This window comes from Eulemur rufifrons, chromosome 3, assembly GCF_041146395.1.
Source record: "Eulemur rufifrons isolate Redbay chromosome 3, OSU_ERuf_1, whole genome shotgun sequence".
NCBI classification, from domain to species: Eukaryota; Metazoa; Chordata; class Mammalia; order Primates; family Lemuridae; genus Eulemur; species Eulemur rufifrons.
Window position 1 is genome coordinate 92,555,950 of NC_090985.1, and position 18,436 is coordinate 92,574,385.

The following is an 18,436-nucleotide window of genomic DNA, read 5'->3' on the forward strand; positions in this document are numbered from 1 at the left end:
ACAAAGCTAGAAAATGTATGTATGTGTACTCATAATGCAACCGTACACATAAATTCATGGATTCACAGTATCCCCAATTCCAATCTAACATCACAGGATCCATTCTAGTCTCTTTTAACTTACTTGCAATACTTTTCTTAATAAAACCTTTGCTCACTTTCCACATCATATATACTTATCTGCTTAATCTTAGTATATTCAAAGGCAGTCTCAGAATTGCTCATCCCTTTACTAATTACAGTATTTGTCTATAGTTCTTTTTGTCTTTAGCCTTACATTATATAGCAATATTTTCCGAAGTTATGTATGTTGGTTTTCTTCCTTACCCCCTTCAGTGTGGGAATGTTACTCATTTGCAGTGAAGGTAGGTTCGTTCATTAGTTTGTACTTCAGTAGTTCTCACCCATCATGGTTGACTTTAATTATGTTTGGAGTATGTAAAACATTACCATAGTTCAGAGTCAGAGCTATACAAAAATGTATACTGGAAGAAGTGTCATCTCTGCTTATCCCAACTACCCCATTTCCCATTCCCATTCTTCTTTCTACCCTGAACCTACCCAGTCTCTGTAGGCAATAGTTTCTATTTTATTCTTCCTGTGTTTCTTTTGCACAGATGAGCAGATAAATGTGTATCTTCTTATACTGCCTTCTTCATCATATGAAGTAAACTGTAGACATTCTTGCACTTTGCTTTTCTCACTTAACTATGTGTCCTAGAAATCACAAGATCAGTTTGTTTATAGAGATCTTTTCCATACTTTTTTTTTTTTTACAGCTGTGTAGGACTCCATTGTGTAAGGATCTACATTGTTTATTGAATCTCTCTCCTAATGTACATTTATGTAATTTCCAGTATTTTGCAACTAGTCAAGGTGCAAAGAGTACCTTTGTGCATATGAGCTTTTGCACTGTTGGAGACTATCACCGGGTATATTCCTGGAAGTGGGATGGCTACATACAACAGTGTTTATGGAATTTAATTAGGTACTGTCAAGTTCCCTTCAGAAAGGTAGTTCTCGTCTGCACTTTTACCAACAATGCATGAGGGCGCCTCACCAACAGAATGTGGTGTTCAACTGTTCGATTTCTTCCAGTTTCATAGGTGAGAAATGGCATCTCAGTTTCAATTTGCATTTCTGTTTGAATTTTTAAAAATAAATTTTATTGTGTATGTTTAAGTTATGTATACAACATGATGTTATGGGATACATAAAGACAATAAAAAGGTTACTACAGTGAAGCAAATTAACATATCCATCATCTCACATTATGTTTGGATTTTTAAAATACATTTTAGGGACATTTTATCTTTTTGTGTGAGTTGACTACTCATTCTTTCCTTATTTTTCTATCAGGTTTTTGGCCCTGTGTCCTTCAGTTTTTAAGAATTGGCCTCATGATTTTGTAAAACTAACCAATACTAATATATACACTGGCACTTTAAAGTTTTCTGTCATGATGTCAAACAAGAAAGTAATATTACCTAGTATAAACCAATGGAATATGAGATGATCTACTCTGGGGTTGGGCTCTATTTTAATTTGAACACCAAAGCACATCTCAACTCTAAGAAACACAGGTAGATATGTTGGTTTGTCTATTTGTACAGTCAATTCTTGTTTATTATGAAACAGCTTTATCTTTTTGTATTTTTTTTTTTTAGCTCATAGAGTTGAACCCCACGCCGCCAACCTGAGGACTGAACTGAGATGGGGCTTCACTACCTACGAGAGAATATTTAATGTGTTCCAAAGGCAGACTTATAAATCATTTTTTCTGAGTGATTAGATACATTTTGTTACCATTTAGATCCCTATCCTTTTGACTATCGGCAGGTAAATAAAGACCGTTTTCCTGTTTAAGGCTATTTAAAATAGCCTTAACAATAAAGTGTGTATGAAGATCCAGTTTAGCTCCTATGTACTTACTGTTTAGCTTGTGTATCTAATTATATGCCACTCTTTAAAAAATTGGCTCTCCATTCAATTGTCTTAAATTTAGAAGACAAATGGTAACAATGTCTTTATGAAGATCACAATTTTGGAATGTTACATGTTGAGACATAAATTGTATAAATTAATTTTTTCAGTGACTGACTTTGTAGCTGTTAGAACATGTTCATAGATGCTATAGAAAACTGATCAAAAATCAAAAAATTCAATTAGCAATATTAAATATTCAACTGCAGATTCCAATATTACATTATTTGTGACAGGGTTAATAAAAAAAGCAAAGAGTGGAAATCACAGACAATAACATTGCTTTGTCAATTTACATTAAGGATTCATAATATATATTCCTTAATGGCAGATGAGATTTGTAGAGACTGTGGTAATGAACTACAGAGAAGTCCACCAGCTGCCCCTGCTGCCCCATACTGAGGGACGTTAAGATTGCTGTGGTAGAAGCTGTATTTGAGGGCTCTGTCTTTTCTTAGGGTATTGAAATATATGTGCTGGTTCTGTTTGTTTTGTTTTTACCATTAATTTCCCTTCTTATACTCAATCTGTCAAAGAATTAGGGGAGACAGCACAGAAAGGAACACATTAAACTCCCAGAAAAGTTAATGGAAGTTTTAAAATAACAATTTCCAAAGAATCTTTCTCTGCTTGGTATAGTGTAGAGGAGAACCTGTCCGGGTTGTCTTAACGTTTTTCTACTCATCAGTAAAGAGAGTGGTAAGACCAGTAAATCTAATATGACCACTTGAAGGAAAACAAGTTTGTAATACAAATAGTCATGAAAATAGATGCTCCTCTCACCTGTATCTCTCCCCTCATGGAGCTAGTTAAAACAAAACTATGACAGCATTTGGCGACTTCCCGTAAGAGTAATGCCAAAACTTTGACAGAGTATTGTTGAATCTTCCAGAAAGACCTGCAGAAAGCTGAAGTTAGTGAGTGAACTGAAAGTAGTTAGTTTCATAGTTTCATGCTTTCTTACCGGCATAAATGTTTTGTGATATTTGAGGAGCAGACAATACTTGCTTACATCATCGACAACAAAAAGAATTTCAATACAGTGAAAGAGTTTTATCACATTTTAGCAAAATTTTTAAAAAGGGTAAGTGTTCAACATTCTGACCCTTTTAAAAAACATGCTTAAATACATGTGAAAGCTGTAAATGGACTAAAAAATACATTAAAAAGAGAAGTGGTCATAATAAAAAAAAGAACACTTTTATACATAGGATTTTATTTTGCACTGCTATAACAATTTCATTATAGACCAAGGGAGAAAAAGAAAAAAAGGATAAAACCACCACACTGAGTAAAATTACTAAAGCTTTTCTACTTTTTAACAGGATTTTCCATCTGGTAGATTTATTCTCATATCCCCTTCAAAACATACAAGATGCCTACCATATTTTAAAGATTATAGAGGTTGCCACTGAAAGAAAAATTTTACACAGTCACTGTACATCAAGGTTGAAAAACTGTCCTGCATGAAAAATATACTTAGAAATCATGTGAATAAAAGAAAAGAAAACATTATTGTGTTTAAGGAAAGATTAAAGTCCTCATAATGTGCCATCTACATGTGGATACTCATTCTTCTTGGAGTCGCTAAGATGTAGGAATTTCTTGCTTCTGCCCTTTTCACTCATTATACTGTGTTTTTTCCCAACAGTATTCATTAAGGCAAACAATCCTTTTCTGAAGAGGCCTTAGAGAAATTGTGGACAAATAGCAAACTTTTGGCATTAAAACAGGTTAACACATACAAAGCCTTTAGTAATGTACATTAAGCATATTGTTCTTGGACTAGTGACAAGAAAAGATGAACATGCTTGTTAACAATGTCAAAAAGTTTAAAATTTAGTGTCCAAGCAATTTCTAACAATGCTTCTGTAGCTTTAAGCTCTAAACAGTATAGAATTTATGCAAATGCATTAAAGAATTCAAGCTTGGCAAATTACACCCAAGCAGGTTATTAAACTATATATACAGAAAGTAAATGATAAATACAAAATCAAAAGAGTCCTTCTGTTTTTCCTTATGGCCTTGAAAATTGACAAACTTTTTGAGGACAGTTCTATAATATTAAACATTAGGTAACCACAGGTGCTGGGAAACCTAACTACACAAACTGATTTAAAATACTCAAGATGACTTTGTAGTGTTTAATACAATTCAGCTCGTAGTTAAGGGCACAAGACAACATTTAACAAAAATAATCACATCCATTGACCTAGAAATCAAATGCAAATAGATATGAATACAATCTCCAAAATCTGTCTTTTAAGTGAACATTAACCATTTATTCAAAGTTATACAAGAATTTAAAGGATTAAAGTCTTCCGTGACATAAAGCCATTTCAAATAGTTTCATGTCTCAGCTGAGCAGGAGGAGAGAGGGTGAAGGAGTAAGTGAGTAGGCCCCATTCGGGCAGCTAGAGAGTAAAAACAGACTCAACAGCAGCCTCCCCCGGCCTGCTGTCCTCCCTGATTGCCTGCATGTGTTGCATTAGTAGCAGCATGCTGAGGGCCAATTTTAATGCCATTTGCCTGGAATAAAAGAGGACAGAATAATAAATATAACTGACCCAACTAGACAGTACAGTTTAATTAGATTTTTAAAAAATCATTTAAGTCTTAATGATACAATTTTACCAAACAGCTGAGAAAAACATATTGAGTAGATTTTAGCAACAATATCTCTTAGGGGATATTCCTTCCTTTTAAAAACAACACAGTGGAAATGTTTCTGAAAACAATTCTTTATGATACCAGGTACTGGGTAAACAGAAATTGGATAATGCTGCTTTTCAGGGAATTCTCGTAATAGAAATTGTTTAAAACAACTATCACAAGTAATCTTTAAAAGATAAAAATAACCAAAGCCCATGCTGCTCTTACACAACGTAAAATCTTTTCTCTAGACAGCATTTCTGTTCCATGTTGAATCAGCTGTACAGGCTAAGGGCATATGAGTGTTCTGTGTCATCAATAATTTCTATGATCCCCAAAGACATGGCAGCTTGCCAAGAACCCACACACAGAGTAGTTCTTTCATTCATCAAACTCACACTTATGTCTTAACCCTCACTCCCTCAAGTGGATTTTACCTAAAAATACAACACTTTGAGAAAAGTAATACAGTAGCTTCAGAAATTAAGCTCTTAAGGAAACTTTACGTCACAGTAAATCTCAGATTTATAGTGCTTGGCAGTTGTTCTGCAACAGTAGTAGCCTTGGGGTTTCTGGCACTAGCTCAGTATTGACAGCAGCTGATGTGGTTTCTTTTCGCTCTTTTGACTCCTCTTTAATAAAAAGCATGCCCTATGGCTCATTGGTTTTGCCCCCTCTGGGCTGGTAGCAACTTCTTGAGGAATCAAGGAGTCAGACTTGGCATTGGGCCAAATAAATAGCACGGCCTGTTGGCTCCTGACAGCACATTACAATCCAAGCTGCACAAGGCACAGTAAAGCAGTCAGCTACTATATGAAATCAGACAGAAACAATGAACGTGCCCTTTTAAATAGAGGCCCAATTACTCTTCAATTTATATGGCATTAGTCTCTGAACGGTGTCACCTTTAAATTAACTCAAAAAGTACTGCCATATAAGCCTAGAAGATAAGATTTAGAAACTACATTACTCCAAATTAAAAGGAATGAGAAAATCAAGTACTTTTTGGAAACCTTACGCAAACTATTTGTTTTAGCAAGACTACTGAGATGAGTAACAGAAAGCCTCATGTATGTATAGGCCAAGAGACATATCCACAGTGGCTTCCTAACACCATCCTTTTCTAACTGCAACTGGGGGAGAAACCAGGGCTTTTCTCTTCAAAGCCAGAAATCTTAATACAGAATGTCAAAAATACTTATGTAAAGGTAAATAATATGCTATGTCCCCAATAAACATTTTGAAATAAATAAGAATAAATATAGACTGGGGATTTAGGTTAAATGATGGGCTCTGGTGAACACACTGAATCATATCCTCTAAAGCTTTTACATTTTATCCTCATCATGCTGACCAAAACAGGCTCAAAGAAACTTTACAAAAAAACCAGTGCCATTATGTATGTTAATTTAGCCTTCTGAAAACATGCTGTGCTATACTGTAATTTCCAAACTGAGTATTTCCCTTTTTTAAACCAAACAGAAGAGCATCTTGCATTAGTACGTAGTACATGCATTTACACACTCGAACATTATTCCCTAAAGTAGATGACACCATATGGACATGTGGATAAAAGTGGACTTTCTTTTCTCTTTGGGGGATTTATATTTTTTTTGCATTGCTTGCAATAAATGGATAGGGCCACTTACTTTTATCCATTTTCATAAAGAGATGCTATACTAGAACATAAATATTTACTACTATACTACATATACCAAGTTTTCCATTAGATGATTATAAATTAATGTGTTAACTGATTATCATGGCTCCATTTTAGGAATTTAAAAAAATATAAAATCATGAATCCAAATAATAATTAAAAAGTCAACTTTAAATTAGTATTAGCCAATAATATTTATATGTATATACCTCATTATTGATGTCAAAGACTCCCTCTTGGATTTTTTCATAAATTTCTTTTGCTGTATTTATAAATGCCTGGAATATAAAGTAGAGAAATTGGTTCATATTATTTAAAACCATGACAGAAAAAGAACATTACATAAAAGCTCTATAGGTTATCTTAACATTCAACATATGAAAATCAGCTGATATTATACATCACATTAATAAAGAACAAAACCCACCACGTGCACGATCACCTCAATAAATGCAGAAAAAACATTTGACAAAATCCAACATTTCATGATAAAAACACTCAATAAACTAGAAATAGAAGGGAACTTCCCCAACCTGATTTAAGAACAACATCTAAGAAAAACCTTAACATCATAATCACTGGTGAAGACTGAAGGCTTTCCCCCCGTGAATGATCAAGAATAAGGCAAGGATGTATGTGAATGTTCGTCAGCATTATTAGCAGTATTATGCAAAATAGCCAGAAAGTGCAAACAATACAAATGTTTATCAATGAATGGAAACCAAAATTTGGGATACCGATTAATAGAATATTATTCAGCCATAAAAAGGAATGAAGTACTGATTCACAATGCTACAATGTGGATGAACCTTGAAAACATGCTAAGTGAAGGAATGCAGGAAGGCAGACACAAAAGGCACATACGGTACAACTCCATTTATATGAAATGTCCAGAATAGACAAATCCATAGAGACAAAGTAGATTATTGGTTGCCGGGGGCTAAAGGGAGGGGAAAATGGGGAGTGATTGCTAATGAGTATGAGGTTTTGGGGTGATGAAAATGTTCTAGAATTAGACAGTGTTGATGATTGCACAACTTTGTGAATAAACCAAACACTACCGAATTGCATACTTTAAAAGGATAGATTTTATGGTATGTGAATTATACCCCAAAAGAAAAAATCATGACCATGGGGGGAGGGGGAATATCATAATGTGAGAACTGCACAGGAGATGAACATATGAAAAAAAAAGATAGAAATATTTGTCAACTACGTAAACTGCATAATCCTCAATGTTAAAACTAGCTTACTTTTGGAGGACACTGTCCCACATAGGCCCTTTTTGTCATGATAATGTATTACCTAATATATAGTTTAAGAAAGAAAGAGTCAAAGGATGTTTATAATAGATAAAAAGGCAGCTCAACATTTTTGCCATGTTAAAGTTTCACCCTTTTTCCATATAGTATACTACTAAATTGACAAAAATTAGTGTTAGCATACTGTAGACCAAATTAAGCCTATAAATACCAAAATTTATCCACAAGCATTCTATATCTATGTAAAACATTAAGATATTTTACATAAATATTATTAAAGACACAGAAGGTATACACAAACTCCTATAGGTTCTAAACTATTAGATTTGACAGATCACAGATAACAGTACTAATATTATATATAAGGCCATCTTCAATTAACATCTTATGAGAATTCATAGAAGAAAGCTATTCTCCACTACCCCTGATACAGACCTAACTCATATTTTAAAAAGTAAACAGGATTCATGGAGAGGAACAAATCATACCTTTCCTCTTTTCTACACTGGAAACATTTGACTGCTGAACTTGCCATCAGAGCTTTTGTTTCCTAATTAACAGGACTGATATGTTTTCACCTTTAAAGGCCTTACAGCTCCCCAGAGTAATCAATCTACTGCAGCTCAATTACTGCACCAAGCACACACCAGTCAGTGAAGGAGATCTGAACGTCTGCGGCAGGAGCACAGAGATATGAATATGCATAAACTCTAAGTGGCTGATCGAATCATCACAGAGGGTCATGAAAATTTGCAGCAAAATAATGAGAAGAATTAATCACTGCAGATTCACAAGGCACTTAGGACTCGAGTGTGCTTTTCATGTGTGTGCTGGAGTTAAACTGAAGAAGAAATTGGCTTTCAGCCAACTATGAATTGATTCACACTCTTCAAAATTGAAGGTATCCCTATAAATAAGGAAAAACTTAACTTTATTTCTAATAACATATCAATTACTGTGATGGCTTTAGAAACCAGGCTAACTAAATACTGAAGTCAACAGATACATAAATTCACAAGGCCAGAATTCCTTATAGGACATCCTCAGGTGCACATTTCACTAGAACGCTAGATAGAACTACAAGGTCCCATAAATGAATTACCATGTCATATAAACAGGCACTTTTATATTACAAATTATTAAATGTGCCAATTTATGTGAATAAACTGCTCTTTTGCCAATCTGTTAACAAATCACTTTAAAAACTGGCTTAAGAAAGCTATGCTGCATAAAATTTCACAAGTTACCTCTAATTTTATTACCTAAATAGTACTTAATACTTTATTAAGCACCTTTAGGCATGGTTGTACCAGACAGACTTAAGATGTATGGTGTTTTATATCCCAAAGGCATGCAATTAATTTCATACAGCTGAAATATAACAAATGATTATATTTTTTCATTATAATTTCTGTCATTTCCATGAAGTAGTGTTTGGACAATGCTACATTTACTTGGTCATCCAGCCTCTCATTACACATTAAAGACACTAAACTATTTTCCACACCTCTAAGCATATTATAAAGGATACTATGTAAATGGATTGTTTTATATACTTCACACAACAAAAAATTAATATTTTATATTACTAAGTGATCAATGACTAATTTTAATGAGTCCTCAGAGTCTGACACCCAACATGACAAATGTAGACATTAATACACCTGTTTTCAAAGTGTGTGGCTATGTCCACGTGTGGTGACTCATGCCTGTAATCCTAGCACTTTAGGAAGCTGAGGTGGGAGGACTGCTGGAAGCCAGGAGTTTGAGACCAACCTGAGCAAGAGTGAGACCCCATCTCTACAAAAAATAGAAAAATTAGCTGGGCATGGTGGTGCGTGCCTGTAGTCCCAGCTACTTGGGAGGCTGAGGCAGGAGGATCGAGCAGGCCCAGGAGTTTGAGGTTGCTATGAGCTGTGAGGATGCCATTGCACTCTAGGCCAGGCAAAAGAGCAAGACCTTATCGCAAAACAAAACAAAAAAGAAATTGATGTCGAATGATTTCACTGTTTGCATTGTGAAACAATGTCTAGGCAGACCCACAATTATGAAGCGTAAATAGATTTCTCTGCAGCCAAATGAATTTGGTGATCTTCTTGCTTTTCCATGTGGTAAGTGCTCTGTTCGTTCCAGTGTCAGAAGCCTGCCTCACTCTTCATGTTACCACTAGCACGTCCCTTTTGCCACACTTTGATTAATTGCCTTTTTCAGTCCTTTACCTTCATTTTCTTCGTTAGCCATTAATTCTCTTGCCTTCCTCCTCAGACACTAATCTTTCAAACCTTTGGCCGCAGTTATGTGAATGGTACTGATAATACCTAAACTTCAGGCAAATTTTTAGGAACTTCTATAGCACAAATTAAAACAAACGCAACCAGAAAAAGCTGTAAATGTGTTGTAAATCAAATAAACACTGAACAAATGCACATGCTGATACATACCTTACAAATCATTGACATTTGCCCAAGGGTATCTATTAAATTGCTACCACATATTCAGAACTTCTCAAGGTACTATGAAAGATACAAGGAAAAGGAGGAAATAGTTCCTATTATTGCTGAACTAGAACTATTTAGTTGGGAAAATCTAAGAAGAATCTCTGTTAAGGATGGAGGAAAAAGAAACTTTCTGCACAAACTGGCAAGGAGAATGCAGGGCAGGACTGAGGCAGGTCTCACTATACCAGGGACAATGTGCTAACAAGCCTTCACAACCAACGAGAGAGAACAGAGGCAGGGGGATGTGGAATTCTATTTTATTATGATCGAACAGTTCTAAGGCAAAATACTGAAAACAAATTTTATCAACAAACATTTAAATTCTTCCTTACATAACATGCTGCCACCTGGTGGCAAGATAAAAATTATGGCATCTGTTAGGTAAGATTTCAAAATAACAAATCAAATAAAGAAAGTATCTTGGACAGATGCTATAGAGCAAAGTATTTTGTAAAATAACATGACTTTTTAGTTTTCTCTTAAAAGTGAGAAACATGAGGTGACAAGAATGCTGTTTAATTTTCTTCTCAATTGCTAAAATCAATGCTATGTACATTACAGGTATCCATTTGCCTAATTAGGCTAATAGTAAGAAGTATTTACAAAGTACCGATTATGGAGCAGTCACTATACTATGTGATTTATATTGGTTTTCTTTCCTTTTTTTAATGGATTCTACTGTGGTTCAGAAGATTTTCATTATTTCTTAAAAGAAATTCAGAGTGTATGAAAATAACAAATTAATGTTAATTTTCTTTTATCTGCTTTCAAGAAAATCCACGTTTGTGGAATGAAGTTATGCCTAGCAGAATGGCTAAGGGCTCTAGAATCAGGCTCTCTAGGTTCAAATCCCAGGGCCACCTCTTACTAGCTGTGTTGCTTTGGAATCGGTGCTTAACCTCTCTATAAAATGAAGATAATGGTGCCTACTTCATAGGATTTTGGGGAGGATTAATGTAAAGCACTGAAAACAGTGCTTGACAAGTAGTAAGTGCTGACTGTGTGTCAGCTGCTGTCACGTTTGGGTGCAATGACATATGGGGAACAACAGGAGCAGAAGGGAGTACAAGTGCTAAATGTTAATGCGCGCTGCAAACACTGCGGCGTAAAGGAGAGAAGTGGAGGATCAATGCTCTTGGGTTAATCCAAATTATCTTGATTAAATAAAACTAAACAGTTAGAAAGTGAATTAACACCACATAATGTTTACAGTGAGCCCTAAAGAATAAAATATATTGAGATAAGACTTAGATTTATGCAAAGATAGGAAAGTCCTATGAAAAGAACAGTACACTAGTTGGGAAAATCTAAGCATAAGGGCTTGGATAACAAATCTAAGCTATGCTATATAAACTCAGGAGTTTAAATAAGAAAACCCTTCAAATTATAGAGTTTAAATAAGAAAACCTTTCAAATTTTGTGCTTTACATTCTCCACAGTGTCCCCAGTTCTAAGTAAGGTAGTGGTGCTCTGCTTGTACTTCTCTCGCACGGAGTTTCCCTGTGTTTCCCTGGAAGAAGGAGGGCCTTGCTAAACCTACTGATCTATAGTAACTCTTATTTTATAGATATGATTGAGCTCCAAAAGGAGAAATGACTTGTCTGAGACCACATGCAATTACAGCAGAAGCAGGATTAGAATCTAATACTCTACTATTCTTCTCACCACATAACATCTTTATTTATTAAGATCACTTACCTTTAATACAAGTCAAAGGAATTTTCATTTATTTTGTTTATGCTGCAGTCAAAATCAAACATAAAAGGCACATACTTCCCAAATCCTTCAAAAGTTTTCTATTTAGAAATTATTTTGGATTTCTGGTACTATTTTTAGAACTATATGAAATTTATAATTTCTGTCCCTTGTCTCCTTCCTGTCTTTTACAAAAATTAACATCACCAGTGAATTCTTGTTAGGAAAAAAAGAAGGTGGCCTAAACAAATCTTAAGGAATTTTAGCAGAGAAATTAACGGAGGAAGGAACTGGATTAGATTAGAAAGGTTTGAAGATTACACTATTTAAGAATTTCCTGTTCCCACTTTCTATCAGAGATGACATAAAAATATGTGTAATTCCTTAGTAATTAGTTTTTCCAGTCTATAAGCATTTACTGACTGCTTGATTTGTACCAGGCACTACAGACACTTAGGTAAATATGAATATTTTAAACCTCAGGATGAGGCAGTACAGGATAGATATAATCCGAAATGGGAACACAGCAGGACAACCTCCAGTTGTTAGAGGCGTACAGAGGCAGAACCACTACTGAATAACAGAGGAAGCCCTGAGAGCAAAAGCGTGAGGGACAGGCAAGCTCCCCACTCATTACTAGGAAAATTGAGTGGAAGAAAAAGCATTCTGGACAGAGGGGAAGATTTTTTAGCTCAGTTCTGTTGGAAACTGGTGACAAGAAGGCACGTGAGAGGAGGTTACAGAGGTGGCCTTATAGGCATGAAGGAACCCTGAAAAGGTAGGAAGCAGGTGAGGGACAAAATCAGAGGAGAGTTTAGAAGATGAATCCTAAGGGGGCAAGGCTGGCAACAGGGAGACCAGTGGGGAGTCTACAACAATAATCTGGGTAAGAAATAAAGGCCTGACCAATTCATGTGGTGGCAACAAGAATGGAAAGCAAAGCTCAAACTTAACATCCATTCTGAAGACATTAACGACACTTGGTAAATGATAGGGTAAACTCCTAAGGTGTTTAAGAATGATTCCAATTTTGTGAGACAAAAAGGTATACCATGAATTGTGATAAATTAAAAAGGAAGAAAACCAAGTTTCGAGGAGGGAATGAAAAATTCCTTTTAGACAAAGAATTCTAAAGCTTATGTCATACCCATGTGGGACATAATTGTGTGCCGTACGTGAATATACACTATAGATCAATGTGAGTGTGTAAGTGTATGATACGCACATAGTAGCATGATTTTCTTAGGTAATGTTTAGGTACCCTGGTTCAGAAGTAGAGAAAATGGATGTAATTCTCAAAGTTCAGAGTTAGGATCATCCATGAAGTTCCTACGGTGATGGCCAAATTAGAGGTGGAGAGGCTTATGCTAGCCAGCAAAGTGTTCAGAGATGTAGAGGAGAGTGGCAAATGCTTCTCAAACGAAGCTGTCCTCAAGGGATGCTGGAAGGCTGCTAAGGCCAAGTCAGGTTTCCGGTGAAGTCATGTGGTACGCCTCAGTATTCGTGGGCTTGACACTGAGAACAGGCTTAAGGGGACAATAAAGCCTTCAGTTTACAACCACATTCCAGCTATATAAAAGTATCTGTTCCACCACTTACAACAAAGCCCAAGATGGTCCCTCAATGCAAATTAGGTCTAAAGATTTTCAAGTACTGGGACACAACACAAGTATTAATGAGGGGCCTTGAAACTGGTCTTCCTCCTGGTTAATAATGTCTTATTATGTATTCTTCCCCAGACATGGAAATTTCTCTATCCTGTCAGTTTAGGTGGCTTGTCGGGCTGTTTTAGGGTTAGCTGGCTGTATTTTCAGCTAACATCTTGGCTGTTTCTTCAGTACTTTAGTAGCTAAGCCAGGAATTTTCAGCCCTGATTTTTCAAATAGTTTAAGACATTTTTAATTACTAGATCTATGTCATGATGTTTATCAAAAGATTATGGTGGGCTAGGGAAAGGACCCCTTCCAAAAATCCTTGTGATTTTTGCCTCAAAAATTTTTTGCTGTTTACATTTTCTGGTTTCATGTGAATTTCCAATCTTAATTTTAGCTAAAATTGATGAATATCAGGGAAAAAAGACCCCGTCAAATAGCTGAAAGACTGAGAAGAATATCTAAGTGATAACTGCTTCGCAAATGGCAAGTTAAATCATTATTCACACCTCAATTACTTTTATTAAGCCTTCAAAGGTCCTGGAGGGAATATACTACTATAAGTTTTAGTAACACAATTCTGAGAGAATGAGTTCTCAATTTAGAGTGAAAACACACAAAGAAAAACAGGGGAGGAATTATAGAAGCAAATACATCACTTCTGGGGTATTTTGAAATCTCCAGAAAGATGGCATAAGGTTTTTGGGAAGGGGTGCCTCAGCTAGCCTGCCACAGGTGACATCACGACACAGTTATTTCTTGGTCTAAAAAGGCTTTTCGTACCACAAAGACCAGAGGTTGCTGTAGGAGGAAGCACCTGATCAAAGGAAGAGCCAATCTGTTCAAAATCTCCTGTTTGAGATTGCTTAGGGCAAAGATAGGTTTAGGACAGAATCCACCCACATGTAACAAGTGGGACCAAAGTATAACCTGACTAAAGACTGAAAGAGGAGGAGTAAGGTTGAAGCAAATAAATACTTAGCCACCTAAACTTTTGTTATCTACCATGTGTGGGATGAGAGATGAAGAGTCTGTGTCTTCAAGGAACTCTATCCTTACGGTGGGTGCAATGACAAACAAGCACAATGATATAGTGCCAAGGTGAATTCGCGCCCAGGATGACACAGGAGTGAGTACAGAGAAAAGAGCCCATCAATTCTGACACCTGTGTGTATGTGTGTGGTGGCTGGTGGTGGAGGGAAGATGGAGGTGTCGTGGAAGGCACTCCAGAGGAGGTATTGGATTTGAACATACCCTTGAAGGATCAGGTAGGAAGGGCGGACACTGCGAGCACAGAGAACACTTTTGTGGAGGAAGGGAGAGAGCACTGCGAAGCTGATCAGCTCTTAGTTTAAAATGGAACATATTGTGAGGGGCTAGCAATCAAAGGGCCTTGTTTGCCACGCTAAGGAATCTGATGCTGAAGCTGTGGGGAACTGCTGTGTGGCTTAAATAAAATTAGAGAGTGACATTCAATTTTCATTTTTAGAAAGATTCCACAGGCCATAGTGGACTGAAAATGAAGGACTGAAAAATGAAGATAGGAAGTCCAATTAGGAGAAAACGATGATAGAGGCCAATATGGAAAGATATTTAATAGGTAGAAATAATAATAGGTGGAAAGTGATAACATATTAATTGAATAAATCAATGTGAAGGGGTAAGAGAAAGAAACACTATAAAATAGAGGATATAGAAGATTTGCAAACTAGAGTAGAGAAGGGCTGTTAATTCAGGCTGGATGTTTTAAATTGGAAGGGTCTGAAGACCACTCACGCAGAGCTGTCTAGGCAGAAGCTGTCAGTGTGGACCTGAATATACAGCCTAAATAGGTACCTGAAGTCATGGATTTAGGAGACATCTCAAAGTGGAAAAAAGAGCTGGTAAAGGAGTCTGGGGAAGGCACGTGAGGCACAAAAAAAGAGGAGAAAATGGTGTCGTGGAGCTAAGGAAGTTTATAGAAAAGTAGTCAAAAGTATCAGATACCCCAAAGGACTGTGTAACGTAAGGCTATAAAAGTATTTGTTAGGTGTGGCTTTTAGAAAGTCCAGGATGACCCTGGCCATGGTGGAGGATGTCTGACTGTGAAATGAGGAGTGAAAAAGAACAAGGAAATGGAGACACCTCTTAAAAGAAGCTGGAAGGGAACATATCCAGGAGAAATAGAACAATAGGATTTTATTTACGTTGGTAAGTATGAAATGTTTGATATCCTTAAGCACTAAGTTTGACAGGTGGTATCTATGACATTTCACTTTGACACTTCATGTTTTATGTTTCTTGTGAAGGTACATCCTCATTCTTTCAAACACATGTTTTGGCTTGTGATTATCTTTCAAATTTTCTTTTAGAGCAATTTTTGTGAAACCATGGATAAGTCAAAAATCTGTGTTATTTTTGAATATGAGTTCCGTCATGGAAACAATGCAGTGTAGACAGTTCAAAATATCAATGACGTGTTTGGGAAGGATGTGGCTAATGAACCACACAGTACATCAATGGTTTGAGAAGTTCTGTTCAGGTGATTTTAATCTTGAAAATGAGCCACCTGGGCAACCTGAGACCAAGGTGAATAAATGATGAGCTCTAAGTTGAGGTGGAAGTGAATCCATCTCAACCTACGCCTGAATTAGCAGCAGGATTTGATGTTCCTATTCCAACAATATTGGACCATTTGAAACAAATCGGCAAGGTAAAGAAGCTGGATAGATGGGTACCACATGAGTTAAAAGAGAGTCAGAAGAGAAATCGTCATGAAGCTTGCCTTTCTTTGTTGTCATGACATAAAGGCAAATCATTTCTATGACATTGTTACGTATGATGAAAAATGGATTCTTTTTGACAATCGCAAGCATTCAGCACAATGGGTGGATAAAGATGAAGTGCTGAAACACAGTCCAAAACTGAATATTCATCCAGAAAAGCTACTGGTGTCTGTTTGGTGGTCCAGTGCTGGTATTATCCACTACAGCTTCATGAAACCTGGCCAATCAATTACAGAGGATGTCTACTGTAACCAATTGGATGAAATGATGAGGATGCTTGCGATAAAGGAGCCAGCATTGGTCAATAGAGACAGGCCAATCCTCTTCCAAGACAACACTCCACCACATGTCGCACAAACAACGCTGCTCAAACTACAGAAGCTGGACTTAGACATTCTCTGTCATCCAGACCTTGCACCAACTGACTACTTGGACTACTTCTTGCAAGGAAAAATATTTAATTCTCAACAAGCTGTGGAAAATGCCTTTCGCGATTTCATTACCACTTGCTCTCCAGGCTTCTTTGCTGCTGGCATAAACAAGCTACCGTTAAGATGGCAAAACTGTGTCGATAGTTTAGGTGCATACTTTGATTAATTGTACTGCCTCTTGTTTGAGATATAATAAACTACACTTTCAATTTGAAATTCGGCATTTCATATTTAATGATCTAATATTTTTAAGATGGCTGAAACTTGATTATATCCTGGGAGCCAAGAACCAATAGAGAACGAAAGGATGAAGAGGAGAAGATCTGAAACAAGGTCACTGAGGAGAGGGGAGGGAGCACACTCTGCCAGATTCTCCTGTAAGGTGACAGAGCCGACTGGACCTCTCCACAGCCCTCAGAGTTCCCTGGCGAGTGACCCCAGGATCAGTAGCATCTAGGTTAGTTGAGGGCTGATTACAAATGCAGCCTCACAGGCCACACCACAGACCTACTGAATTAGGCATGAATGTGCATTTTAACAGGATTCTTAGGTGATCTGTATACACACTGATTTTTGAGAAGCACTGCTCAAAAATACAACTAATTTGAAAAAAAATCATATGAGACATTCTGAGCTTAAAAAAAGGGTACTGTCCAAGCCCCCACCACAACCTCTATGTTACCATGAAGTCAAAGAGCAAGCAAAATAAAAGAGACATCAGTCCTTGGTATGTTAACAGATATTATTCATCCTCCCACCAGTTCCAATTTTGGGAGAATGGCTAAGTCACACCTGGAAAACTCTGGATTGAATAAAGGTTGGTAACTTTTTTAACAGTGGGTTCTCAGAAATCAACATACTATTGTGAATTCTGGTTTTCTAAAAGGGGGATACACTCCAGCTACTCCTAAACTTATGTGTCCATGGAACCCTTGCAGAAGTGATCATTTTAATGAAAGCTCCTCAAAGGAGGACAGGCTAATCTTTATTATGGCTATTCTCTATTGTGTAGCACAATATAAAGAAGAATGAAATGGGGAACTTCAACACCTGGGTTTGAGCCCTTGGAAAATTGGGATAATATACGTGAAAGAACTTTGATAAAGTGCCCTATGAATATCCAACTGCATTATTATTATTAAACATGCATAGCATCCAAATATTACATTGAAAAAAATCAGTAACAGGAATTGAAAATGTAAAAAAGGAGTTCTAGTCTCCTGTTCCTATGGGAATACCATATAGATAAGAAAAAAATTTTGGTTGAAATTGGCTTCTTTATTTCATTGACATCTAGGAGAAGAACTCTGGGGGGTACTTCTACTATCACATTTACAGGTGTACTTCCCCAGCGAACAACAAAAAGGATAAACGATAATAGCATGTTTAGAGCTAGGGAAAAAAAAATCCAGCTCTTTGTTTCCCTGATTTTTGTTTTCAATTTCACTGATTTCTGGTTTTTATTATTTCCTTCCTTCTATTTGCTTTGAGTTTGTTTTTCTTTTTGTGGTTTATTTTGCTGTGGATTCTTGAGGTAGGACTTAAAATTACTGATTTTAGACTTTCTCTTTTCTTTCTTTTTTTTTTTTTTTTTTTGTTGTTGAGACAGAGTCTCACTTTGTTGCCCAGGCTAGAGTGAGTGCCGTGGCGTCAGCTTAGCTCACAGCAACCTCAGACTCCTCGGCTTAAGCGATCCTACTGCCTCAGCCTCCCGAGTAGCTGGGACTACAGGCATGCGCCACTATGCCCGGCTAATTTTTTCTATATAGATTTTTTTTTAGTTGTCCATATAATGTCTTTCTATTTTTAGTAGAGACGGGGTCTCGCTCAGGCTGGTCT

At 36.6% G+C, this 18,436-nt stretch overlaps 1 protein-coding gene across 2 annotated transcripts in view; it reads right to left on the minus strand.

The window, feature by feature from the left end:
* Window positions 1-1,229: 1,229 nt before the first annotated feature.
* The window catches only part of RAB2A (RAB2A, member RAS oncogene family), an 84,081-nt gene continuing 66,874 nt past the window's right edge, over window positions 1,230-18,436 (minus strand). For both annotated transcript variants that reach the window (XM_069466461.1, XM_069466459.1), the window contains 2 exons: window positions 6,504-6,572; window positions 1,230-4,511 (listed from right to left, as the gene is read on the minus strand). In XM_069466461.1, the coding sequence (XP_069322562.1) occupies window positions 4,416-4,511; window positions 6,504-6,572 (165 nt within the window). In that variant the 3' untranslated portion in view covers window positions 1,230-4,415. The remainder of the gene's footprint in view (window positions 4,512-6,503; window positions 6,573-18,436) is intronic.